This window comes from Citrus sinensis, chromosome 8, assembly GCF_022201045.2.
Source record: "Citrus sinensis cultivar Valencia sweet orange chromosome 8, DVS_A1.0, whole genome shotgun sequence".
NCBI classification, from domain to species: domain Eukaryota; kingdom Viridiplantae; phylum Streptophyta; class Magnoliopsida; order Sapindales; family Rutaceae; genus Citrus; species Citrus sinensis.
In genome coordinates, this window is record NC_068563.1 from 8,418,966 (window position 1) to 8,446,787 (window position 27,822).

At 34.3% G+C, this 27,822-nt stretch overlaps 2 protein-coding genes and 1 long non-coding RNA gene across 4 annotated transcripts; 2 read left to right on the top strand and 1 right to left on the bottom strand.

Annotated features, from left to right (window-relative positions):
- The first annotated feature begins 8,816 nt into the window (after positions 1–8,816).
- Positions 8,817–11,445, top strand: LOC127899429 (uncharacterized). The gene is made up of 3 exons (XR_008051240.1): positions 8,817–8,970; positions 9,702–9,745; positions 10,817–11,445. It is a non-coding gene; the product is annotated as an uncharacterized LOC127899429 (long non-coding RNA).
- Positions 11,446–12,103: 658 nt separating this feature from the next.
- On the top strand, positions 12,104–21,409 carry LOC102625207 (uncharacterized). Of its 2 annotated transcripts, none has more exons than XM_006487615.4 (13): positions 12,104–12,469; positions 12,833–12,949; positions 13,748–13,812; positions 14,451–14,556; positions 15,345–15,416; positions 15,984–16,043; positions 16,172–16,301; positions 17,166–17,359; positions 17,506–17,690; positions 18,147–18,274; positions 19,117–19,400; positions 20,042–20,288; positions 20,436–21,409. In XM_006487615.4, the coding sequence occupies exons 1-13, from the start codon at positions 12,212–12,214 to the stop codon at positions 21,146–21,148; spliced, it is 2,559 nt and encodes an 852-aa protein (XP_006487678.2). In that variant the 5' UTR covers positions 12,104–12,211; the 3' UTR covers positions 21,149–21,409. The 2 variants fall into 2 exon arrangements, with proteins under 2 accessions (XP_006487678.2, XP_024957925.2); XM_025102157.2 differs by having other exon boundaries at positions 14,451–14,550.
- Positions 21,410–22,766: 1,357 nt separating this feature from the next.
- On the bottom strand, positions 22,767–27,383 carry LOC102625663 (translocase of chloroplast 120, chloroplastic-like). Its single transcript, XM_006487617.4, has 2 exons — positions 27,216–27,383; positions 22,767–26,849 (listed from the first exon to the last, which is right to left on the bottom strand). Exon 2 carries the CDS (start codon positions 26,824–26,826, stop codon positions 23,026–23,028), a length of 3,801 nt encoding a protein of 1,266 aa, XP_006487680.2. The 5' UTR covers positions 26,827–26,849; positions 27,216–27,383; the 3' UTR covers positions 22,767–23,025.
- Between the last annotated feature and the right edge of the window lie 439 nt (positions 27,384–27,822).

A 27,822-nucleotide genomic window follows, 5' to 3' on the forward strand; every position in this document is an offset into this window, starting at 1 on the left:
GTCTTAACCAAAGGTGAACGATAGAGAGTGCTGCCTAGGTACCTTGGAAAATTTCACTTAAATCCTGCATTTAATTAACATTAAAATTGCCTCTAGGGATATTATTTTTACCCCTTATAAGTAGTTATATATAATTTCTATATAGTATAGTATTTTTTCTTTCTCTTAATGAAATTAATAAACTCTCCCCAATCATTTTCTACAAACCGTAAAAGAGTTTGTTATTGAATTTTATTTCATTTATTAGATTTTCTCATTCAAACAACGAAAGCACTATAAGCAATTTTCATTAGCAAAATTTGCAGTTTATCAAATTTTAAGATTGAGTAGTGCTACATATACCAAATTTTTTATCTCAAACACTATCGCAAATGATGTGGCATTCATCAATTAGTTGATAAGATAATACAATTAATTCACTTAGATATTAGAAATACTATCAACCACTTAATGAATGAGACATCATTTTTAGGGTGAATATACCAAATTTTTTATCTCAAACACTATCGCAAATGATGTGGCATTCATCAATTGGTTGATAAGATAATACAATCAATTCACTTAGATATTAGAAAGACTATCAACCACTTAATGAATGAGACGTCATTTTTAGGGTGAAATTTGGGATAAAAAATTTTGGGATTTCCATCATTACTATTTAAAATTGACTTCTTAATTCAAGTAACGACTCACTTAGGTATGGTTAAATTTATGAATGTGCATAGTCCTTCGATTTAGAAAAATATATTAGTGCTGGCCGCTATCAAACTCACTCTTGGCTATATGCCATTGGCCTCAACAATATAAAAATACCCTCCAATATTTTTTTTTTAAACCACCAAGAAGGTGGACATTTAGGCCAGATCTCCACCGTTATGTAACTCAAATAAGGGGGAAAAAAAACATAAGGAGGGATATATAAATCAAATGCTCCTAACAAAAGGACTACAAAATAAAGCACAAATTTAGCGAATGATACATGCAAAATCCCATCGCATTGAGCCATGAGAAATATCCTAAGAAACTGTGATGGCTGAATTAAACTCCACCTTAAGAACAAAAATCCAAGCGGAGCAGCAAGATCCAAACCCTCAAGAATAGTTATCACCTTAGCAAACATAATAGACTAGTGTCCCAAAAAAGAACCAAAGGCAGCTAACACTAGTCCCCAGTGGTTAGAAGAACACCACTACCAGCAGACATACTAGGACTCCCTAATGTAGATGGTTAGCCATCTACACTCAACTTTACCACCCCAAGTGGCAGCCTCAACCAAGAAACCAAATGAATTGGCCCACAGGGAGGCCAAATAATCTGCAAACTCTTCCTAATTTGAGTATCCAAAGCATCCCTCAATTGATAAGGTTTAAAACCAAAAGCAGAGCTAGCGAGCTAAAGGTCAAAACTACCCGAAAAGAAAGAATATCCACATGAAGGTAACAAAATCCAACCTGAAAATTTTTCAAGCCTTCTTGTTGCTTCAAAAAGTTAATTGAATACATTTCCTTCAAAAGACAACCCAACTAGGTTCTCCCTTAAAAATTAGGCTTGTTTTATGAAGGTAACAAAATAATAATAATAATAATAATAATAATAATAATAATAATAATAATAATAATAATGCTTATGAATTAAAACAGATTATATGTGCTAAATATGACTTTTAAATTATAAATTTGATTCAATAAAAATATTATAGGTTTTTCATTGTACAAGTATAAGATCAAATTAATCTAACTTTAAAAATACACAGTTTACTATATTAGTACCGACCCTAAAGTATTCAAGGGCCTAGATGAACTTTTTTTTAAGAAATCCATCCATTCAACAACATCTACTATCAAAGGAAAGTAAAATATCTCAAAATTTAACTTTTTCTAAAGTATATAATGATAGAAAAAAAATTAAAAAAATTAAATTTGTTAAAAAAAGAAAAATAATAAGTTAAAATATAATAATTCTAATAATAGCACCTAAGAAGTTGACTCGTTGAGATGAATATGATTATTAGATGATGAAAATGAATTTTGTAGAGAATGATTTTCATTATAGAAAAGAGATCAAAAAAATTTATAGTGGAGATTATTGTTGATTCAATGTCTATTGATTTTGAGGTTTTAATTAAAGTTTAAAAGATTACTAAAAGTCAATTTTAATATTAATAATTTAATAGAATAATTTTTTTAAGATAATAAAAGCATTAAACTTTTTTTCCTTGAAAAGATTGATAAAATAAATTTTATTGAAAATTGAAGTTGTGCCACTAACATAGGCTGATGCATAGTATTGAAAATTGATTTGGGGAAAAAAAGAACCAACAAAATTGCAATGGTCGTTATTTGTCCATATGGAAATGTACTTCTGTATTGGCACAAAGTTGGTTTTCCCATACAATTTTCATCATCATGTACATGTAGGCTCGTCAACAATGAGGCGTCAACTTGTTTATTTGCTACGGTGTGTACAACTTCGAGAGGCCGTCGCAGCATAAGCAGATTGGCTGGTTCTTAAATTCAAAGATATGATATAAGTGCTAAATCGGTATTTAATAAATAAATAAAACTAAATCTTATTTATAAGTGCTCACTGATAATTAATAAATATAAAATAAAAAATTAAATCTTACTTATATATTATTACTAAAAGGTACATGTCAGGATTTTTTTTTTTTGTTAAGCATGGCAGTAAATCTTTAAAAAAACTTGCTCAAATTAGGAGAGTATCTTATTTCCCTTAAGTTAGCATGTACTCATAAAAAAAAAAAAGTTAGCATGTACTCATAGGGATGGCAATGGGGAGGGGAGGGGAGGGGACCAATCTCCTCGTACCCATCCCCGATATTTTGCGTATGTCCCCGTCCCCGTCAGAATTACTTGAGAGAATCCCCATCACCTCCCCGAATAATAATAGGGGATCCCCGAGGGTCCCCGATCCCTGAATAACTAATATTTTTTTTGTTTTCGATTTTGAGTTAATCATATTAAAATAAAAAATTTAAATAAAGTAAAGTTCGAAATATATCTTACATTAATATCCATTACAAAAATCACATATATTAAATTAGTAAGTAACGCAACATGCAAGGGATACAAACTTCTTTTACAAACTATCATGAATAAATTAGTAGTCTAGTACAAAATTGTTATAAATAAAATCGAATTTAGATTCAAAATTAACTTTTTTAATGGTGGCGTGGACACTTTATAAATGTGGACTATTCCCTTTACAACACAATAGTTAAATTGGAGCAAATCAAGAGCAAATATTAGATTAAATTAGATTAGATATTAAAATTGTGATTCGCTATGGGCAATTATAACATTTAAAAATAAATAAAAAATAGATTTAAGTTTAAAATATTTAAAGAATATTAAAATTAAAAACAATTGGGCTAATAGAATCTACTCGATCTTTTTAATGTCCTAAATAAAAATTTAGGACTTTAATTAGTTAATTATGCCTAAAAGTTTAATAATATAAATATTTTGATATTTTTTGTTTTTACCAATATTTATAATTTAAATTTTATTATTTATTTACTAGTAATTTTAAAAAATTAAAATAAAATTAAAAATTAAAATGGGGAAATTGGTAGGGGATGAGGATTCCACCTCATCCCCATCCCCTCCCCGAATAAGAAATTGGGTAAAATAATTTCCCCGTCCCTTCCCCGAATAAGAAATTGGGTATGAAATTATCCACATACTCTGTCCGAATGGGGAAAATCCCCAAGGGTATCCGTCCCCGTGGGGATTTTTGCCATCCCTATGTACTCATTCAAATCCGGCCATCTATATTTCTTATAACTATACAATTAATAAGGGGCCATATGTGTACTTGCGGAATTTAGTAACTGTGACAGGGAATTTGTAAAAAACTCATATATTGGAATATGAGTGATGAGAAAGCATTTCAGCATTTGATTTTCGGTTATATGTAAATACAAAACAAATGCTTTTTTGGTAGGTTCCCAATTTTTTATTTTATTATTCGATCAGGACATGAAATGTAAATAGGACCTAATTGTAGTGGCTTTAGTTGGGAGCCAGAAAAGAAAATTGTAACTGCAGAAAAGGCTGTGCGGGATACTTATATTCTAGTATGTGAGTTTTGTACTACTGTTCTTCACTGTTTTATTTGCTATTTTTTACTGCTATTGCTGTAGATTTTTGCTATTTTCAGCCATTGTTTCACTTGCTATTTGCTGTTATTTTTTGTTGTTTTACTCCCTATTTTACTTGTTGGTTGCTGCGGTTTTAGTCACTGTTTAACTCACTATTTGCTACTATTTTTCTTGTTGGTTACTGCTGTTTTACTTGCTATTTTTGTTGTTTATTACTGCTGTTTTCTGTTGTTTTACTTGTTATTGTTTTCCTCTGATTTTTACTACTATATTTTGTTGTTTTACTTGCTATTTGTTGTTGTTACACTTATTGGTTACTGTTGCTTTACTTGCTATTTTTGTTGTTTATTACTATTGTTTACTGTTGTTTTACCTGTTATCTTTTGTTGCTGATTTTTAATACCGTTTTTGCTGTTTTACTTGTTGTTTGCCACTATTTTACTCCCTAGTTGCTGCTATTTTACTTGTTATTTCTGTTGTTCATTACTACTTTTTGCTTTCGTTTTACATGTTATTTTTTACTGTTGATTTTTACTACTATTTTTTGTTGTTTCACTTGCCATTTGCTGCTGTTATACACGCTAGTTGATAAGCATAATTTATATATATATTTTATCCTTAATTATTTAATTGTTAGTTATTTTTATTTCTTATTTTTAATTAATTGTATTATTTTATTAAATAGAGAATTAATTTAATATTATGGATAAAAATGACATAAAAGAGCTCAATTTTAGAAACATTAAAGATTAATTGATTTTTAGAAGCAATTAGACATACCTGCATGTGGAAATCAAGCCAAGGAACTGAATTCAACAAGTTTATTCATCATGCACATGCAAACAAAGGAAAGAAATTGATTTTAGCTTTAAGAAGGGACCCGCACTTGGCTTTGATAAATGGAAAATGAATCCTATAGCAATTCTAAGTGCCCAGCACGAGTGAAGCCAAAGCAAATTAAAAGGCTTGGCCTTTGGCTTATGAGTTGGAAAAAGTCGGTGGAGCCTATTTTAAAACGTTATAAGAGGATCCACCAACAGTTGCAACATACCACACTTTTTGTCTTCATTCTAAACTACCGTTGGATATAAATTAAATGAATCGAAAGGTTGAAATTAGATGGTTGATAAATGAGGTATACACCGGGAACCGTTGATACCGATTGCTCAAAATTCATCTGATTAAACCAGTTATGTTTTATGTATGAAAAATAGAAATTAGGTTTTAATGGATTGTGGTTGAGAATCAATCTGGAGACAACTAAATCGAACAAAATTTGTCCCAATTTCTTGGGGAGAAAATTTCGATTATTCACGTATGTTGCATCTTGGGCTGGGGCTGTAAGGCATAGCAATTAAATGGTGAATTTGTTTGTGCAGTAGGTGTAATTGATTTCATTTGACAAATACTGTGGAGCCATTCAATGGTTCTATTCTTGGCATTCTCCTCTTGAGTTTAGTTTAGAAACACAAACATAACAATCCCTCTCAAACAGACTCCTCAAGAATGAAAAATAATAATACAAGTCTCACACATCTCCAAGCTATTAAGTATATTCCAGCTGCAAAATTCTACAAACTACAGATTTAGTTACATATTCAGCAGTAAAATCCATCCTACTTTAGTTCATAGATCTCATTGGGTAAAATTTCAGCCAGTTCAGCAAGTTCAAATTACACGGTGTCGTACTACCCTTATACTTCTTAAGAAGCACCGGGAACCGTTGTTGCAGCATACATGTTTGGATCTTGATTTGGTGGAAAAGCATATCCATTGCCACTATAGCCCTGACCTCCATAGTGTGCCCTATTCCAGTGGTTAATGTGATCTCCTCTCCACTGTTTGTTCCTAGGATTGTGACCCCAAGAAAGACGGACTGTTTGCTTGCCTATAGCGGTGCCTTGTAACTTCTACAATGCAACCTCAGCATCCTTTCTGTTTGCAAATTGCACAAAACCACATCCTTTACCAACGGGTATTTTAACAGAGAGAATCTCACCAAAATGAGAAAAAAGCTCTCTGAGATCCTTATCACTGACATTAGAATCAAGTGCCCCAACAAATATAGTCGCATTATTGGACTCGCCATCAGATCCTTGGACCCTAGCACCATTTGACGCAGGTCCACCAGCCAATACAAGAGCTTGTGAAGAATATTGTTGTTGATATCCAGAAGCCTTTTTGGGGCCTACTTGAACAATACACACCATTCATTTCGATCATGGCCCTTGACCTCTCATTTTCATCACCAAATCTAACAAAACCGTAACCTTTAGTATGGCCAGTATTCGAGTCGATGATAAATTTGGCTCCTTTTACAGATGGTTACTCACTAGAAAAGGTCTCCTGCAATATGCTATCAGTTACATCTGAAACTTGATGATAGCTATTTCTATGGGAAATTAATCACAAATTCTGGGGTGGAAAACAGTTCGATGATCGGATTTTCTGGGGGTTGAAAAGATTTTGATGATCTCAAATTCTAAGGTGTGAAAAATTTTTCAACGACGGCCTCCCAAAACAAAGTCAAAGTCAGTATATACATGGACCCTTATTTAACATATTTTTTGTACACTTTCTTTATTTAATAATTTTTTTTATGATTTCTTTCAACAACCAGCCATAGACCTTTACCTACTTTCTAATTTCAACCATTAGATTCATTTAGTTTACATCCAACGGTAATTTAGAATAAAGACAAAAAGTGTGGTATGTTGCAACTGTTGCAACATAGGTGGATCCTATATAAGAAAGCTAAACTTTGGCTTTTGGGGAGGGCAGCCGCCAGAGAAGGCAAAAAGTGCAAACGCAAGGCTGGGAGAGAAGAAAAATAGCAGCCGCAGTTCGCCTTGGCTTCCCATGGCTGAATTTATTTATTTTGTTGCTCCTAATTCAAGTATATCTAGCTAATTTTTTTATACTGAGGTTAAGAATGAAGTCCTATTCAATGAAATAATTATCTTTTTATTTAATTAATTCCCTATATATGTTCTTTGATGATTATGATTTTTGTTTCGCATAATTAGTTGGGTGTTATTAAATATTTTCACCAATTCTATCATGTATTATTGGTTGTTATGATTGATATTTGACTAAATCTATGCTCGAATCTATAAAGTTTTTATATAATTATCTTTGATTTTGTGTCTTTCATTAAATTGTTTACACAGAGTGCTTAGGAAAACTTTGACTCTTTGTTATTCAATATATTTACATGGTATTCTTAGATATCATATTGTTAATTAGAAAAAGAACCTACACAAGATTAATTTTATTTGGGCTTAATTGTGATATTTATGAGATGACATAGATTGATTTCGAGTTGTCACTCTAAAATTGGGGATTAGTTAATAATTAGATAATTACTAGTTGAATAGTGGTGGATTCTGAAACCTTGGTAATTTTTGTCCTATTAAATTCTCCTTTGTTTTAATTGCTTTCTTAGTTTAATTGGTTTAATTTTCTTTAAAACTCAATTTGGTCAACTAGGTTATATTTAAATTAGACTTTTCAATTTATAACAATCCATGTGGGTTCGACCTCGTTACTACTATTCTATTTCTAAATTCGTGCACTTGCGAGTATATTAAAATTTTTTACAACACTGGTTATGTTTATTATTGTTGTTTTCCACTATTTCATCTATTGTTACAGAGTCATAAAGAGGCAACAAACTTCAAGAATAAAGCATTCCCGTATTATGAGGATTAATGTATGATCTATGGTAAAGATCATGCAATTAGAAAAAATACAAAAGCTCATGTAGATGTTGTGGAGGAAGTTAAAAGGATAGAATGAATCTCAACGAGAAAATTAAATATGAGAGATGATGTTGATGATAGTGTGTCTTTCTCACTTGCTTCATCAAAGCATCCAAAACTTTAAACAGTTCATCAAGAAAAAGGGGAAGAAATGACGATTCAGAAGAGATTAGAGAACTTAAAGAGCTAACAACTCTTCTCATTGCATAAATAAAAGACTTTTCTAATGTCGTTAGTCGAGTTGTGGAACAAGAAATCAATGACAAAGGACCTTCGTTCTGAACACAGGTATCAATTTGAACTTAACTAAAGTAGGCATCTATAGATCTAATTAATCCTTAAAATAGATTCGCCACTTTCTCAATAATACTTAGGTTCTATTGACGTTTGTTTCCCAAGATATAACAAGGTCGAATAGTCTTGGTAGCATAACCTTACTATTCCGAAGAATTTCAAACTAATGCTGGGACTCTATCACACTGATGTCTCAAGTTAGAGAGAATTTATTTGAGAGAGAAGAGCAAAAATATCGCTTGAATTTTGGTGTGTTTTCCAAATAAAATTGGAAGCCAATTTATAGAAATTACAAAGGGCATTTTAGTCCAGAAAATTAAACATTTACTCTTGAATTAATTATTCGAACTTAGTTTTGAAATAAAATTTGTAGCTTTCATTCACTTGTAATAACCTTGTAAGCTGTATTTTGTTTCGTGCCTTTTATGTTGTTTTTTCAATACATCTTTTTTTTTTAATAATAAGTCTATGAATTGAGTTTGAGTCAAGCGAGTCAAGGATTGGTAAGTTAGATGATGTAATACCCCAATTCTCCCAATGGTATTTAAGTCTTTTTAGTTTTTAGTGATCTTTTTTACCCTAGTATAAATAGAATAAGATATCTTTTCCATTATAAGAGAGAGAGGGAAAGAGAGATCGGTTGAAAAAAAAAACAATAGAAAAGAAAAGAAAAAGAGAGAGAGAGAGAGAGAGAGAGATAGAGGGAAAAGAGAGAAAAGGAAAGAAAAATTATTAGTTCTTCCATAGGCAACACATGGGATCAAGTTGTAATTGTTAAGAGAAGTTTTGGAGGTAAGTTTTAATTATTAGTTTTTATTAAATTGTTGTGGGGAAGCACGATTGCAATAAAAGTAGAAAACTAAGATTTTGCATAAATATGCTGACAGTGAATTATTACGAAAATCATAGTAATTTGTACAAATTAATTTTGATTCTGATTTTTGGTATGTTAAACTAGACATCGTCTAGAATTGAAACTTGTTTCAAGTTAATCGGATAAGATTTCAATTAATTATGATTTGTCAAAGTCAAGTCTGATAACCTGGAAATTTATGATTTCAGTGAATAACGTGAATTACGAAATTATATTTACCATAGCTAGACTTCTTCCAAAATTATGAAATTTGGACCAATGCTTTTTATATATGTCTAGTATGATTCTGTAAATTTTCATGATTTTATGATGAAGCAATAAATTGTTTTGTATTTGTAAAGTAAGTGTGTTCAAAACATAAAACTGTTTGACTGTATTGATGATGTCTGAAACGTCAATTATTTTCAATAGTTTTTGAAGGAATTATGTTATGAAATTTTTATCAATGAACTTTCAATGTGTCAGCATAAGGTCTGTAAAATTTAAGATTTTTCCAATGCAGGAATAATTTATTAAAAAAAATGGGAGAATATGGACTGTTATGTTTTGAAGGTCGATTATTGAGAACATTGATGTAGATATTTGAGGACATTAGAGTTTATGATTGAGACTCGATTATATCTTATGAGAAATTTATTGATGATTTTAGGTTGATGATATCAGTATGCATTTGTTACATGAGGATGCCAAGAGGTAAGTAAACTAGACTTTTAAATGAATCACAATAAACAATATATATGTTTGACTTTTGTAAAAAATCTATTTTTGATATTTACATATATGGATTTCTATGTATCTGTTTATGTGTTTATGTGATGTGTTGTTATGTGTTGGGCGTGATTATGTACATGGGCATATGTATGTGTGATAGTTCATTGGCATAAGCATGAAAATACATTGAGTTTTCTATGAATGAGAAAGTGGGTTTTAGCAAATTGAATTTCGGTTTTATGAGATTTTGCATTGGGGGTCACCTCTTGAAGTTGTGTGGGGCCACCTCTTGAGACTATGCGGGGGCTACCTCTTGAGGGCCACAGCGCTGCAAAGTACCACGCACAGCGCAAAGTGCCACAACTGCATAATATGTATTTCATTGAAAGAAAATGAGAAAATTTGAAAGCGACAGAAAGAGATTTTTATGAATTTGTTTACAGTATTTCCAAAAGATTATGACATATCATCCATTTGCATTATGTATAAATATGTATATATTTTGGTATAAGAAAAATTAATTTGCTTACTGGGTCTTGTACTCATTATAGTTTCTTGTGATTCAGTTTCGAGAAGTTAGGATTGATTCGTGATGAGTGAGAAGATGGATTTGAATTGAGGATGGTAGATGGTTTGGCTAAATTTTTAAGTTATTATGCTGGCTTTTGTATTTGAGGCTTGAATTTTATCGGTTGTAAGAGTTATTTAAATTCATATGTGAGTTGTGGTTAGATTTGCCCTCAGAGTTCGAGCTGGGGTGTTACAGATGAAGTCTTCGGTTGCAATTGCATGTAGTTATTATAAAAATAGTAGTTTGACCACAATAGATAGAAGACCCGTTTGAGATTGTTTTTGAGAAATCAAAAAGTGAGATAAAAAAACAAATTAATAAAATAAAAATATCTAATTTATTTATTAATTGTTATAAATACAGTAAAAAATATTATTTATATATATATTTATTTATAAATGTGTAAATAAATTTTATTCAATAATATGTCAATTTCAGTCATTTATATTCTTATAATAGTTTAACAATAAGATTTATTGCAGTGGTTTCTAACAGTAGTGGCTGGATTTTGGTTGTTGGATGATGGTGAGTCTGGTAACGGCAGCAGTTAGTGGTAGCGGTTACTTAATTGTGGCAGCAGCAATGGTGATGGGTGTGGCGACAACTAGGATTTCTTAATTTGCTTTTTTTTTTCAGGGATGAATTTGCTGAGGATGGATATGGGTATCTCAGAAAGCTTTGCAATCCGCATAGAACTACTTTGATACCAATTGATGATGCAAAAAACATTAAAATTTGATTGATAGAAGAAACTAAGTTTCTGAATATTGAAAATTTTGTTAGAAAAGTTTGAATTACCAAAACTAGGGTTTGGGCCCTTTATAATAACGTAAATTTATCAAAATAGGCAAATTCAAAGTATAATTTTAAGAATAAAATTCTCTTAATGTAAATAAGAAATTCAAAAAAAAGCAGTGCCTAAATTCGATATCTAAAAAATAAAAAATAAAAATCCTAAAAGAAATAGGAAAAATAAGAAAATATTTTAAGACTTAAAATTGACTAGGAAAGAAGTAGAATTTTTATCTCAACCTTGGGGTGGAATAGTGTAAGTGATTTTAGATTTGATTTATCTCATCGCAAGCTCCGAAACAATATATCATACACCTAAGTTATGACCTCCAAAAAATATCTTACTTGTCTCATGTAATCATCCTACATCATTTATCAAATAAATTCGATTATTTTTAAAGTTTATAATATTTTTAAAAATAAATTTTATTAAATATTTAATTAATTCTCTACGATTATTTTAAAAGTTATAGTATTACCAAAATAGCCAAAAGATAGCTTGATTTTATGGAGATAGATTATTAATTCCGAATAGGACAATGCTAATCCAATCAAATTAATTAAAATCAAGCCATAAATTGAATGAATATCTTAAAAAATAAATAAAGGGAAAAAGACACTAGGACCTATAAGATTTACTTGAATCATCACATCCACTCTTTTAGTTTTAGAAATAATCACATAGATCCATATCCTTTAATTACTTTATTAGTTTCGAAACTTGATGGGTTTTTATGATAATTAATCAAGCACAGGAGTATCCATGTAAATATCCTTAAAAGACACTACGACATATAATGTTTACTTCAATCATCACATGGACTCTTTTAGTTTTAAAAATACTCACGTAGATCCACATCCTTTAAGCACTTTATTAGTTTCAAAACTTCGTGGCTTTTTATGATAATTAATCAAATACAGGGGTATCCCTATAAAATAACCCTAAAATAAGTTATTAAATTGATGATTCGCCTTTTTCTAGTTTGAACTAAATTGATGATCCGTTAATTTCTTTGGTATGGGGCTTAACAAAAGAACCCTAAAACCCTAACTGGGACTGTGCTTCAGTTTCAACATTGCCGGCCATGGATCATTTCAAGAATGTGTACGATGTCAAATTGAAGCCTCGTATGCTCAGAAATTTGATCGAAGAGCATTTTCCTGAAGAAACTCAACCCACTAGGATCCGATACGAGCTGTCAAAAATTGCATTTCTTATAAGAACTCACAAATTGTTATCAGAATCTGCTAATGATTCGATGGAGAAGAAGCTTGTTGATAGCTGGAAATCAGCTGTTGATGAATGGGTCGTTCGAGTTTCAAGTCTTGTTTCATCTAATATGGTAAAAATCATTGTTTTGTTTTATTATATACTTAAAATCTTTTTTTTGTTCGCTTCATCATATGTTTTTAAGATGAAAAATGAGAATTTCAAAAACCACACTGATTTTCACTGAGTTAGTTAACTATCTACAGTTTCTGATCATTGTATTCAGCAAAATTAATATTGTGCAGAGGGATACACTGATTATTATAATTTTGCAATTTCTAGTTAGCATTTTTAGTGGGATGCTATTCTACTTTTAAATCCATTTTTGGAGTTGCACCAGGGAATTTATTTTGAATTTAATATTATTCAAATGCAACTTGAATGTTTCTCTGTCTTTAAAATCTTCTGTTGAATGCTTATCTGTACGTCTTCGTAGCCTGATAAATGTTGGACTGGAATCTGTTTGCTTGGATTGACTTGTCAAGAGTGCAATTATGATCGTTTCTTGGCATCGTACTCAGTTTGGTTTAACAAGCTTTACTTACATATTCAGGTAAGTGATATAATTTATTTATTTTTTTCTTGTTGTGCATGATAAATGATCTTCTTTTTTTATGTATGTAATTGGCTGTCCTAGAGTATGATGATTGAAAATCACTTGATAATTAACATTTCATTGGACCAAATTTCCTTCTTTGATTTGTGCTGACCTAATTTAGTGAAAGAAATAAACTTTCAGCAAAATTGCTTTGCTTTTTTAGGATATATCCTTGATAAGTATATTCTATTGACTTTACTTCTTATTTATGGAGGAAAAAGATAATTGTTCCTTTTACTTTTAATAGTTGAAATTCTCTTTATTTATTCGCATTTAAATTTTAAGAATATTGTAAATGTATGAAGTGACAACATTTGATGAGATACTATAGTTCTAGTCTCAAAACTGTATAAACCATTAACATCGTTGACTATGGCACTAACTTCTAAGATGGTTTATGAAATATTAAACATAGGGTAGTTCTCATCTTCTGCCTTTATTATGTATCATTATGGTATGTGAACCTCTTATTTTATCCTTCTACAAGTCAAATGCCACTAGTGAAGTTTTTGATTTCTAGATATGAGAACCTGTAACTGGTGAAGTTTTTGATTTCTGGATATTAGAACCTGTAAATGTTTGAATAATGCTAGATGTAAGAAATTGGACCTTATTTATGAGACCAATTTATTAATGAAAATTTGCTTGCATTAAAGAATTTGATGTGTCTTTGTTTGTTTCGAAGAAATATTGTTATGTCGATTCTAATCTTTAACTCATGACTGGCATTATGATGTCATTTGTCTCAATCAGCAATCATCAGAATCTCAATTTGTGAAGGTGGCTTCTTGTCACTCAATATCAGATCTGCTTACAAGGTTAGATTGCTTTGTTCTTCTCAATGCATTCATTCACACGAGATTTACATTTACACGGCATCCTTTTGGGCTTATGTTTCAAAGTATTTCAAGCTCTTTCTTTCATCCATTGCTCATGACTTAAAATAATAAATAGATTATCATAATGAGGAGATTCAATTAGAGCTCCATTTGGCCCAACTGGATTTGACAATTTACTTAAAAAAAAGGGAAAAAAAATAAAAATTTTAGATGACAGGTGAGGACCTAGTGTTAGCATTTGAACTCTAATATGTCAACTGAGGATTGAAGGCAAAATGTACTCTTGGAAGCCATATTAGATGTGGAGGTCCGGGAACTTCCTTGATGCACCGCACAGGTAAATATGGAAGCTGGGTATCCAGAAAGATATTTGGGATAGATCTAGACACTAAGCAGGGACTGATTTTGCATTCTTTTGTGAACACCAGGTCCACTCTTGTTTGCTTCATTTTCAATATAATATACTATTTGCTTAATTTTGAATATAATATACTATTTGCTTCCTTTCAAATGGATTATGGCTTGCAATGCTCAAAGTTTCCTTCCAATATTTAAGTCTGTTTTCATCTGTTACATCTAATTACTTGACTCCTGGGATTATTTCATTCATGAAATAGATTGGAAAAATTACCAAATGGGAAGAAAGATGGGAGTTCTCTTGCTGGAAAACTGATTCAACCACTTTTGAAGCTGTTAAATGAGGATAATTCAGAAGCTGTATGGGTAATTTCCAATTTTTTATATTTGTTTGATAAAATTTTTCATTAGGATTTTTTTGTGTACTTTTTGCTCGGGCCATCAATCTATACTTGAAGGAAAAATGACTGCTAATATGGCTTTCTATCATTCACATTATAGAAATTCATGTTGTCAGTCATTTTGCATGACTTTTGGACATTCAGGCTTGAAGTCCTATGCTAAAGTACTTTGTTAGGAGATCTAAAAGTCGCATTGCTTCCTAGTAGTTTGTGTTTTCTTCATATTCATGTTTTTCCATATTGCTGCCGCAAATGGATTGATGACTTTCTGTTGGAAGATTATGATTCTAAAGGGCAAGTTCATTTTTATTTGAGGCCTTTATTGACCTGCTCTTGATGCTGTAAAAATATGTTGAGCATCATATTGTTACGTTGATGGAAACGCAATTGGATAAATCAATTGCCTTGCCTTCTTTTTTTCATCCAATTGCCTTACTTTCTTTTTCTCAGACACAGATATGAAAAAAGACAATCACAATTGTGAATGCATGATGTCGACTCCACATTTGACTAACCATGTGTACCCTTTTTAAATTGGTAGGGTTAGGACATATGTGTTATCTTTCAGATTTTGGAAGGGTTTTTCAATCTTTTGTATCATGCCGAATTTAATGTGCAATGCAGTTGTTAGTCAATTGTTTTCTCTATTGGTGTCCAAAATAGGATGAAGATAGATTTTTCACTGTTGCTGCTTTGTTTATCTCTTTCATGGCCTAGTTTATTGCCTAACAGGTCCACCTTTTGGCCTTGCAGGAAGGAGCAGCTCATTTATTTTGCACCATTTTAAATTCTTTTCCAGCTTCAGTTCGTCAGTATCTTGACAGTGTATGATTTTATACATCTCTTCAAACAATGAACTAGTGTTGCCGACAAGAAGAATTTGTTATGATATTTAGTTCCAAAAAATTATTCATGGTTCCACCATAGTTGAATTTTTACCTCTTAATGGATCGTTTTTATGCACCTTATAAAGAAAACCTTGATTAACGAAAGCAATTTAAAAAAAAAAAAGGCATCATGGGCTGAATAATGACTACAATACCACTGTACCCAGAAAGTAAAATTTGTTGGAGTAGCTTATCATTATAGAAGCACATGGAAATCATCAAAATTGAATGGTTAATCACCAATGGTTCCCTGGACATATTTCATTTGTGTTCCATCAGAGGCATATTTGACTCTGCTCTATAAGAAACAAGCCTAACAAAATGCCTAAAAAGCTTGGTTTGTTGTTTGACTGGACACTTGTTCTAGAAACCTCAGATTGGTTTCTAATTTTATGACAAAGCATCTTATTCACAGGCTGAAGTTATCATTGCTTCAAAACTTTTATCACATTAGATTGGATGGCTTCTGGGTTGTTAGTTAATGACAAAGGCATCTTATTCACAGGCTGAAGCTACCATTGCTTCAAAACTTTTATCAGGAAAATGCAGCGAAAATATGATGAAGGTAACGTGTTTTTCTTCTTCTTCTCCTTCTTCTGGTCTAGCTTTCTGGCATAAAACTAACAAGTGAATGCTGCGGATATGAACCTTTGCTGAATTTGTCCTGTCTCCTGCTTGGTGTTCTATGTTCAGAAACTTGTTTATTGCCTAGCATTGCTTCCAAAAGCCAAAGGAGATGAGGAAAGCTGGTGTTTGATGATGCAGAAAATCTTGTTATTAATAAACAGTAACCTGAATGATAGGTTCCAAGGTTTAGAAGAAGGTACATAGTAGTTGGTACTTTATTTGCTTCCATTAGTGTTATGTAACTTGTACTAATATGTCTTTTTGATGCTTAAGTCTCAAGAGAATTCATTTATTATTGGAAATTGCCTATGTGATTCTACTCTAAAAAACTATTAGATTGAATTGCTTTTACATTAAATAATAACTTATTTTGTTGCAATCCATTTGTACATAATAGTTTAAAATTCTTCATGATAATATAACTGTCTCACAACTTATATGCTAGCATTTTATATATGTTGATAATCTGAACTTCGTATGTGATATTAGTTACTTATTGACAAAGGATCTAATAGATCCTATCATTGTATTGTTTATAACGTTTTCAGATTGAAAGCATATAGTTCATGGATTAATATTTTGAAAATTTTGTTCATTTTGATTTTTTTAAAAAAAAAATAGACAACAGAAATTATGTTATAATTGTAAAGATTTATTTAATATTGATGATTTTATCACAACTTGTCATTTATTTAAATCAGTAAAAACTCTGTTTGCATTTTGATTCATCTTTCTGTCTCAGTTTGGTTCTCAGCCTTAAAATTGAAATTTGTGATGCAAATCTCTATCTTTATCCATATTAAGTGGGAAGGAATATCAGGTCAATGGTTATTCTGGATCTGTTTTGGTTGGGCTGTCTTAAATTCTCTAAAATGAGCTGAAACTTTTTGTTTGTTTTCTACAACTTTTAATACTTGTTTCTGGGGATGCTTTCAAGTAATTTGGTCCACCGTTATACGTCCTTTTCTTTTATTCAACATTCATCTTACAGTTTTTTTTGAAGGAAAATATATATGTGTATGTATAAATTACTTAGAAACTCGGTTTGCGATTCTTGCAGAAAATAAAGTTACTGAAGCTGTTAGAGCATTGGTCCCACCTGGTAAAGATCCTCCACCTCCCTTGGGAGACCATATGTTGCTAGGAGAGGCTGTAGATGATGCAGCAAAGAGGTCTGAGCGGCTGACAACTTCCAGTATCTCCATGCTGATATTTTGCTGTTCTACAATGCTTACAAGTTCATATCCTGTTCGGGTAATGACTGGTGTTTCCAAATAAATGAGAATATTTTATTAATTTGTTGATGTAATTACCGAATTTTCCTTTCTTTTATATTTCGAAATATTTAGAATGTGAATGGAACCTAACATATCTGAGAATATTAAATGGTCAACTAATAGGTGAACATCCCTATTCGCCCATTATTAGCCCTTGTTGACAGGATGTTGATGGTTGATGGTTCTGTACCTCGTTCCTTGTCGCCCTTTATGACTGTGATGCAACAACAATCTGCTTGTGTAGAACTTCCAGTTTTACACTTGTACAGTTTGGAGTTACTGGCAGCAATTATAGAGGGTATGCACAGGTAAGCTATAGCATGTTTCCTTATTTACGTATTTGTTTTCCATTGTTTCTCATTGTCTCTTTGCAGAAGCCTGTTCTTATTGCACAAATTGATCCAGATTCTTTTATTGAGGCTTTCTGCAAGCATTGTTCTTGATCAGTTTTGCCTAAACATAATTTTTTTAATTCGGCAATTCAGTGTTGTGACGTTGCATTTCAAGTTTGCTCGTTGCATGTGCTCCCTCTTGAATTCATTGTTCATTTCTTGATTACCAATTGACTTAAACAGAGAACTTTGTGGTCATTGATTAATCTCTCTTTGTGGTCATTGATTAATCTCTAACTGATGAATATAACAATGGATCAGATAGAGGTTATTGATCATTGACTAATGTTTAATATTTCACTTCTATTTGTTAATTTGCTGAAAGAGTTTGATGGTTCACCTTCACCCAAATTCTTTGTTTTACTTTTGCAGTCAACTATTACCACACGGTGCTTTTATCCTTAGATTAGTCAAACAATTTTTTAAGAGATGTGCGTTGCCAGAGCTAAGGAGAAAGCTATACTCAATTACAAAACTTTTGCTCTTATTCATGGGTGCTGGTATGTAAGCATCTCTTTAAATATTTTTGCAGCGGTTTACTCACAAGTGCATTTTTAGTGGAAAATATGGACAAAATAATAATAGTAATTGAACAAATCACTATTACTTTTCGCACACAGCTACTAAATTATGAAAAAGTTACTATTTGGAGTGGTTCTAACCATAAAAGAGTATGATCTTTTTTAACTTGAATATTGGTTTAGAAGCTCTGTTTTTCTATGTATTTGACGAATGGGCGCTGATTATCTGAACAAATACCACATTTTCAAGAGGCCAAAAAAAAAATAATAATTTGTTCACACATGTCAAGCCAAACAGATGAGGGATTAACCTAAGCTGAAAATCCATGATTTCATCAGCACACTGAACCAAATGTTAAGTCAATTGGAAAATGGTGTGTTTATTCATTTTACTTGATATGGGGAGCTCTAACTTATAAGCCTCTTGTTTTTGGCTGGGTCTACTTGTAATCGTGTTGGCATCTATTTTCTTTTGCTGCATGTCAAAAAATGGAAGTCTGGGCCTCTGTTGACGTTGGTGCTCGTGCATGTTTGTAAATGAGCTTTTTGGTCATTTGATTTATAGCAGCACTCCACCTGTGATATTTAATTCTCTCTCTTCGAAACAAATATATTCTGACTGTTTTCTTGTTCCTTCACTTATAATATGCTGTATGGTTATGCTTATCTTATTGTTTTCATTCGAAAGCTTTGCACCCTACTCTTTCTGTTTAATTTGAGCTTGCTTTTGTTTGAGCATAGAACTTCTTTTACCTGTTATTCCTTACATCTCATGCAAATTGGAGCTGGTGGTCTTACTAACCCATTCGTATTCTGATCAGGAGTGGCACTACCCCTTGCAGAGGTAGTTGTGGATGATGCATGTGCTGATTTGAATCCAGTTGCTGATGAGAATGGCTGCACAACTTCCAGTCCAACCTTGAAAGCTGCTTCGTTGGTACCTATGCAATCTAGGAGGAAAAGGAAGCATGGTGCTACTCTTGGTTCTTCTGAGGGGCAACTTGAAATAACTGGTTTGGGCATGGGAGTATCAAAAAACCATCCTGCATCTCCAATATCTTTGAAGATAGCTGCACTGGAGGCATTAGAAACTCTTCTCACTGTGGTATGTATATAGTAGGCATAGATATAGAGAATTTCTTGCCTTCATGTATCAATTTTGCTTGAGATTTAAGCCACCCTCTTCTTATCCCAAAATAATAATAATAATAATGATAATAATAAAATAAATTTAAAGAAAAAGTCTCATATTTAATGAGCAGTAGTAAAATGGAATTATTTTATATAAGATTGATCTTGTTGGATTATGCATTGTTCTCACTCCAAACTACGAGTTTTCTTTCTTTGAAGTGACAAAAAATATGGAATTTGGTTTTTCTCAACATTAATACCAGTTCCAAGTATGTGTTCAGGCTACCTTACATCTTGTAATAGAATGATGATCATTGAATTGAGCGCAGCTCAATCAAAGCTCAATAATACACTCATCTAAAAGCTGCAGTCGTCTGTTCGCAGGCTTTGTAAGATCCAGTAGAATAAGCAATGTGGCATAATCTAGATTATGTCTTAGCTTGGTCATTTATGCATGAACTTAGAAAAATAATGCATTATTTCAAATAATCATTTTTGCTCTTATCTCCACACAAGGAAATTATCAAATTCCTTATGAAGCACTTTGCATTTTTTTGTATGTTTCTGACCTAACATAAGTATTAATTAGTTAAAGAACTTTTTAATGTTTCACAGGCTGGTGATTTGGGATCAGCATCCTGGCGACCAACTGTTGATCTCCTTTTGATTACCATAGCAACAGATTATTGTAAAGAGGGGTGGGGCAATGAGGAGAGTCATAGTACTGCCTTGCCCGATGATCCAATCATAAGCTTAGCGGATTTGCAGCTTTCAGCATTACGTGCACTTTTGGCATCCCTCCTTTCCTCAGCTCGAATGCGTCCCCCACATTTTGGCAGAGCCCTTGAGCTTTTCGGAAAAGGTAATTTTTTCTGGAAATTTACATGTGGTAACGTCACTTCATCATGATGGGAACAACAATGGCAATTTACACATGCTCCGTTCTCTTGGGTTTACCATATGCAACATAGTTTTCTTAGCACAAATTGTTTGTTATTGGTTTCTGCAGGCAAGCAACAAGCTGGTAGAATGCTTGCTGGATTTTGTGCCAGTGCTCTACTAGCCTTGGAGGTGCTTATACATCCTAGATTCCTTCCACTGGAACGTTTTCCTTGCAGAATTCTAGAAAATATACACTCTGGTGGTCAGAAGCAAAGCACTAGTGGCATGCATGGAACAGGACAGCGTGCTTCTGACTCTTTCGACGATGACTTGTATGAGACATGGTTTGGTGATGGCCATCCCACTGAGATTCCAGTGCATGGCCCTGGCGAGAATGTGGCTGGTTCACCTGGTACAAAAGTTTCAGAGAGAAACAATGAGGAGCAAGCAGGTGTTGGGCTGAGAAACAATGAGGATGAAGCTATGGTCGAGTCACAACATTTTCAGGAACTTCCATATTCAAAAGGTGTCATAGATTCTACGGTTGCAGGTGATCTAAAACTCCCTGAAAGGGAAACTGAGGCTGAAAGGGAAACTGAGGTAGCAGTACCAGAAGGTGGTTTAGATGGCAAGAGTCATGAAACAGCATCTAGTAAAGATTTCATAGCAGGCAAGGGTGATGGGTTTGCTAAGGTAGGCGGAAATGCTCCCACAGCATCATATGCTGAGAAAGGCAAGAAACCTGTTTGGGATTTGGATGATGACTCATCGATGGATTCATTTCCTGATATTGTAGATGTGGATCCAGATTCTGATGCCGATGGTGACGAATCAGGATGAAATTTTTGTAATTAATGTGATAGTCCAAAGGATGTTGTTAATAGATGTTTGCTTTTTTAAGTGGTGTTTAGAAGTACAATTAAGCGGACCATCATCCGTCCCTGGTTTAAGGTGGATGTATAATTTTGACCTAGGAATTTTTTTGTTGATCGTTTGCAGTAATTGCAAACTTGCCCTTTTGTTCAACTTAACGCCCTTGTCCTCAACCATCTCATCGAACTTCGATTTTGTGGTTTATAATATATATTGTATTTTGAATCATTAGTTGGCTGCTTGTGCTTTCGGACGCTTATCACACACACACACACACACACACACACACGAATATGATACGCTTCAACTAATTTGCTTCCAAGCCTAACATGCCGTAAATTTGTTACCCAGATGGCATGTACTTGAAGTCTTCTGTTTGACATAGTATACTCTCAAGTTGGATTTTGTCAAGCAAATTTCAGCACCAGTACCAGCAACTCCTATTCTTTCATACATAATTTACAGGTCAGACAGGCAAGTTCAATAGTTCAAAGCATGGTAAAACTCTTAATAGAAAAATTGTTGGCATTTAGTAGGAAGAAATTAACTAATGGTAGTATCTAATTATTAGAAGATACAAATAGAAAACCAACTTTTGAGATTCAGAGACACTGCACATGGATTTCTAGGCACTTGTCAAAAGCATAAAAGGACACAAGCTAAAAGACAGTGCAAATGGATTTCCAGGCACTTATCACATGCTAAGGAAAACTACTTCAAGTCAAGCAATTGTCAATGTCTTTGAACACAATCAAAGCTTCATCTTTTAACTACCAAGAGACCATTGTGCACAGGCATCTCAGTTTTAAAGACTCTGCCTACCTTGTCAAAATGAAAATTAAAAAATTACTCAGCAACAACAGTGAATTTAGTATATACCTAGGCTGAACAGCAACACAATTATTCCTAATAATAGCCAAAACTAATCAACAGAAATCTAATTCAAAAAAAAAATCAACAGAAATAAACACTAGAATCCAGGTAACTAATTGCCACATGCATTCTAATAACTGCCACACATTAGACTCCACAAGCTTCCCTCCTGACAGTCAACTTCTCCACAGTCCACATTCAGACAATCTATGACTAGACCCATCCCACTTGGCTGCATGAAGTATTCTTCAATAACCAGAAAATAAATGAACAAAAAAGGGGTTTCTGTTAAGCACAGCTTGAGATGCACACACTACATGAATCTCTTGTGATAGCAAACCACATATTCAAGATTATAAATGAAATTTCAAGCATATGTTCAATGTGTCCCTACATCACATGGAAAGAGCTGGAGGTCACAGTTCTGTGAACATTTGAAAGGATAAAGCAGGACCATAAACAGAGAACTGAAGTAGGAGCATTGAGGCAAAATCCAAAACCTCTGGACTGTAAGATCTCTCAGAAACAATAAAAGCAGAGTAGATGCAGGTAATGCGAAAAAATGTGACGGGAATCAAATAAGCTGCGACTTTCAGTTTATATGTGTAAACAGAATTTATTATAAACCAAGTACAGAAAAACTGGGAGCAAGTGATTAGCACTTCTAACACATGAATAAATTTCCGAATCCATATAAAAGTGGTAAAAACAGTAAACTGAAAAGAGGCATGACTTAATAGATAGAAGCATTTCTCAGTCAATGGCTTGATGAGAACAAAAATTACCATATGCAAATATCTAACAAAGAAACTACAATCACTATAACCATAAAAGACAAATAAAAAAGAAAAAATAAAATAGGAAGTCAGATTCTTACTTTCACTCACTGACCATAAGAAATGGCTGTGTCAAACATTTTATCCTATCACCATAAGGCTACAGCAAGACATTATACAACCTACTAGCTTTCATCATTGTCCAAGCTGCATTTGTTGTGAATAACCCAGCAACTTTTTCAATAGGGGAATGAGGCCAATTAAAGCTAACTGAAGCTGCTCTGAGCTATTTACACGAATACTGACTTGCCCTGCCCCTCTATTATTCAAATTGGCGCGGCCAATCATATTTGTTGACCGTCCAATCGGTACCTGGGACTGTATATTGCACCCAATGGCCAGATCTCCATGCCAATCCATGACAGAGAGCCCAAGAGTTGTCAGCGAACGACCAAGAGGATAGTCTGCATCTCTTAACTGAGCCTCCAAACTGCCACCATAAGCAACATCACTACGACTGGTCATTGCACCACCAGTCATAACTACTCTGAATCTTTTATTCACGATCAATTTGTCTTCAACTTTCACCCCAGCTGATAACGAATCACCCAAGTGAGTAACTGAGAGACCAGCCATTGCCTTATTCTTTCTAAAATTACTAAACCTTGTCTCACTGCGCAGTGTATAAGCCAAGTCTTTGCCGACAGTCTGCATATCAAAACCTAATGATGTTGCTTTCCCTTCCCCATGCTTTAGAGAACTGACTACTTCCATTTGAACATTGGCATCCTTTTTATCCTTTGTAACCTGACCAGAAAATGATATGGGAATTTTGTTTTTAACAACAAAGAGTCTTTCTGCATTTATACCTTCATAACCAACATCATGATCCCAACCATGGGTTTCCAAAACAGGCCTCACAAGCCACTGGTTGGAGGAATCTAGATAGCGATAACGGTGTGTGGGATTATCAGAGTCAAAAGAAGCAGGTAGGGCCAAATCTGGCATAGGAACGGGCACAGATGCTGCACCACCGCTTTCTTCTTCAACATTTTCACTGTTGTCACTAGGCAGATCCTTAGCCGCAGCTGCCATTTTCTTCATCATCTTTCGACGCTTTTTCTCTTCTTTCAACTGCTTCTTCATAAACAACTTTTCCCTATATTCTAACTCATCAAAATATGCCCTCTTCTGAGCTTTAGTAAGCTTAGCCACCTGGGCTTTCGTCAAACGTTTAAATGGTGGCAATTCATCAAATTCTGACTCGTCTTCAGATTCTGATGAATCATCCAAATCATCATCTAAACTGTCCTCATCACCAAACTGCTCCTCGGGCAGTTTAACTTGTGGTCTTGATTGGAGAAGGGACGAGAGAAGGAATGGTAATGGAGGTGCCCGTGACCGAGCACTGAAAGGCTTCCCAGGTGGAGTATCTTGCAACTTCAAAAGTGTGTTTGCTTCAGCCAAAATTTTTGATGCAAAAGAAAGCAATAGTAAATGAGGCTTCCAAACCTGACCATTTGGCAATACTCTCTGCCCAGCCCTATTTGTTCTACAAGCAGAATGATTCTCCACCAATGAAACGGGATTCATCAGCCTCATGTCCCCAGCTGCCTGACGAATAGCTTGCTGAACAACATGAGAGCGTTGGGTCACGAACATATCATAACTAGAAGCAGTACCATTTGGACCGTCAGGTGGAGCAGATGCGGCATGAGTCAGAACCACAATAGCATTAAACCATATTGAAGGTCCAAATATATCAGTAATGGTTCGTAATAGAGGCATGTCGCTAAAGTCCCTATTTTGCATGTCCAGCCTATCAAGATACAACACAATATCTGGGGGTGTTTTCTTGATGAAACGCTTAACAGAATGAAGGATCTTTTCATTCTGGCGTTGATCTGACCATGAAGGCAGAAGGCCTGGTGTATCAATGACTCGTACCTTAATCCCCTGCACAGTACCCACAACATCCTGAACCTTCTTTGTACCCATCTGAAAAGCATCAGTACCAAACTTAACTTCATCAAATATTGAATTTATGGTCGCACTTTTACCAACACCTGTCTTTCCCAGCACCATAATGGTACAAGAGAAATCAAGTGGTTCCTGCCCAGCTGCCTCAAGTTGCTCTGCCATGGCACTTGCACGGTCAAAGCTGAAGGCACCAACACGACCTCCATTTCTACCGCGCAGCTGCTCAGCTAATCCCAATCTGTACAGAACCTGTGCCACAACAACATTATGTGGGGTTTGCCCAAGTCTATGAGCAAGCCGCAAGAACTTCACCCTGATCATCTGAAGTTTTTCACGAGTTTCATCATACTCCTCAGCCTCCCCATTGCCAGGGTCTTCAATTGGCTGAGTTTGTGTATGGGATATAGCTCCATTTACACGAGGATGCTGCACTACCCGAGGAGCAGGTTCCAAAAGTGGGGCAGCACGCCCAAGACCAGCTGGACGAGCAGGAGGGTTAACAGGCATTGTAGATTTTGCAGCTGAAGAAGCAGGCTGTGGTAAAGGTTGTACGTTACATTCTCCTGTCACTTGAGTGCTACTCCTCTTCTTTTCCTGGTCCATTTCTACTTTCTCTTCTGCTTGTTCAGCCACAACATGAACATCACAAACTATTTCACCTGCTTGCTGTGGCTGAGTCTCGGAGCTGGAATTCATTGTACCAGCCTGAATCTTTTCACTAATCTGATTGGTAGGCCTATCTAAAGAATGTGAGCTTCCAATTTCAGGTGCCACTGTACCTTCCACGACCTCTTCATGAATATCAGTTGAAGTGCCTTCCACTTCACAAGTCTCTTCATGATGTTTTGAATCCACTCCAGCAGCAGTATCTTTTATGTCTCCATTCCTTTTAATCTCATGTTGTGTCTCGAATTTAGCCGAGCTGTCACTTGCTTCTTCACTCACAACATTGCCAAGCCCGGAACCTAGGCCAGATATAGCATCTTTCACTTCCTGACTCTCATTTTTCTGTAGTTCCGCATTCATTCTAACCAATTTATCATTCAGTTCTTCACCCTTGTCCTCTAGAAGCTCTGTACGAGTGATAGCTGAAGCATCAGTCAATTCTGCAGCCCCGTTGTCTTGATATTCAGTACCTGATTCATTCTCCTTCAACCCCCCACTGTCACCATCTTCAGGCAGGACCTCCCCACTTGCCTTAATTTCACCATTATTCCCAACCATTCCATCAATTCCATTTTCCAATTTTGCATCCACTACAGATTCATCCACATTCACATGACCGAAATCACGATTTTCTGGCTTTTTAGCCCCATCTTTCAGAATTTCACTTTCTACTCCAGCACCAACCTCATATATCTCTGTTGCATCATTCAATTCACCACTCGTTAATCCCTTATTAGTACCTCCCTCATCAACATTATCTGGATACACAACCTCGATGATGCTCTCCTTCCCTCTATCAGTTCCATTTTCCAATTTTGCATCCACTACGGATTCTTCCACAATCACATGACCGGAATCCCCATTTTCTGGCTTCCCCACCCTATCTTTTTGAATTTCATTTTCTACTCCAGCACCAAGTTCAGATACCCCTAATCGCTCATTCAATTCACCACTTGTTTCTCCCCTCTTAGTCCCTCTCTCATCAACCTTATCAGGTACCACAACCTCAATGACACTCTCAGCTCCTGCCAAATCCCCCACCTTACCCTCACCCTCACCCACAACATCATTCCCACCCTCACTTGGAACCCCTTCAGTCTCGTCAAAGCTATCCATTTCACCTCCCACATTGGAACCCCCATCGACCACAACCGAACCCAAATCACCAACACTGGCATCATCTCCTGATTCATCTTTTGTTCCCTCATCATTCAGATGGTCGGGTGTGTCTACTGCCTCCTCAAAAACATCTTCTACATCTTTTGGCTCATCAGAGCTCACCATAACCTTCTCCTCCACTTTCTCGTCAACAAACGCATCTACCACAGGCTTATTAACTCCATTTTCCATTTTCAATATGTTTGCTTCAAATCCTAGATTCAACAAAACCCATTTAACGAAAGCAATTAAAAATCAAACAGAAACCAGTACAACCATCAAAAACCAAGGAAAAAAAAAAGCACCCACAACATCAAAACCACCAAAACCCTAACATAATAATCCGTTTAAATCATAAAAACAATACATATATCAATTAAAAACAAATAAAAAGCGAACTTTCCCTAAATTCCATCACTAATACAATATTTTACTAATAAAAAACAGATCTTGATACTGTATTATAGTTCTTCATTAGTGTTTGTGCAACGACAAAAATCAAGTCAAAAATGATAATAAGTCATAAAGCATGTAAACTAAAATATATATATATCAATAAAACCCCAGATAAAAAAAATTACCTGCTTTGGGGATGCTAAGAGAGAGAGATTAATAAAGGGAGAGGGAAAAACAAAAAAAGAAAAGAAAAGGGTCTGTGTATTTCACTGTAAAGGATCGGCTTTCATGTGCTAACTTTTGATATCTACTATAACTTCTTTTAGAGGGCGCTGGGCTTTGGCTTGCCATTTTATAAGATTTGAAGATAAGAGTTTGATCAACGGCTGAGAGTGCTGTGGGGTTTGATCGGACGTCGTGGGAGGATCTTATTGGTGTCCACGTGAAAGACGCCAAATCATGATGACGTGGACGAAATGTGGGGAAAAAAGGCCCTCCTGTTTTTAGATTTCTTCTGCTTGTCACGTGACGGGGCAAGGGAACAATTGTGGGCCGTTGGTTTGATTTGTGATTTGATGTTTTCTTTCTTTTTTTTTTTCAAATTAATGCAAATGTATTGCTTTCCCAACATTTTATCGCAAATTAGTGATGTTGATCCATTATACAGTCAATTTTGTAAATTAATATTACTTTTTCCCAAGAAAAAGTGCTTGAAATAAGGAAAATGTATTCGGTCTATTTTTATAAGTTGACCTAAATTTTGACCTTTACCACTTTACTATAAATTTAATT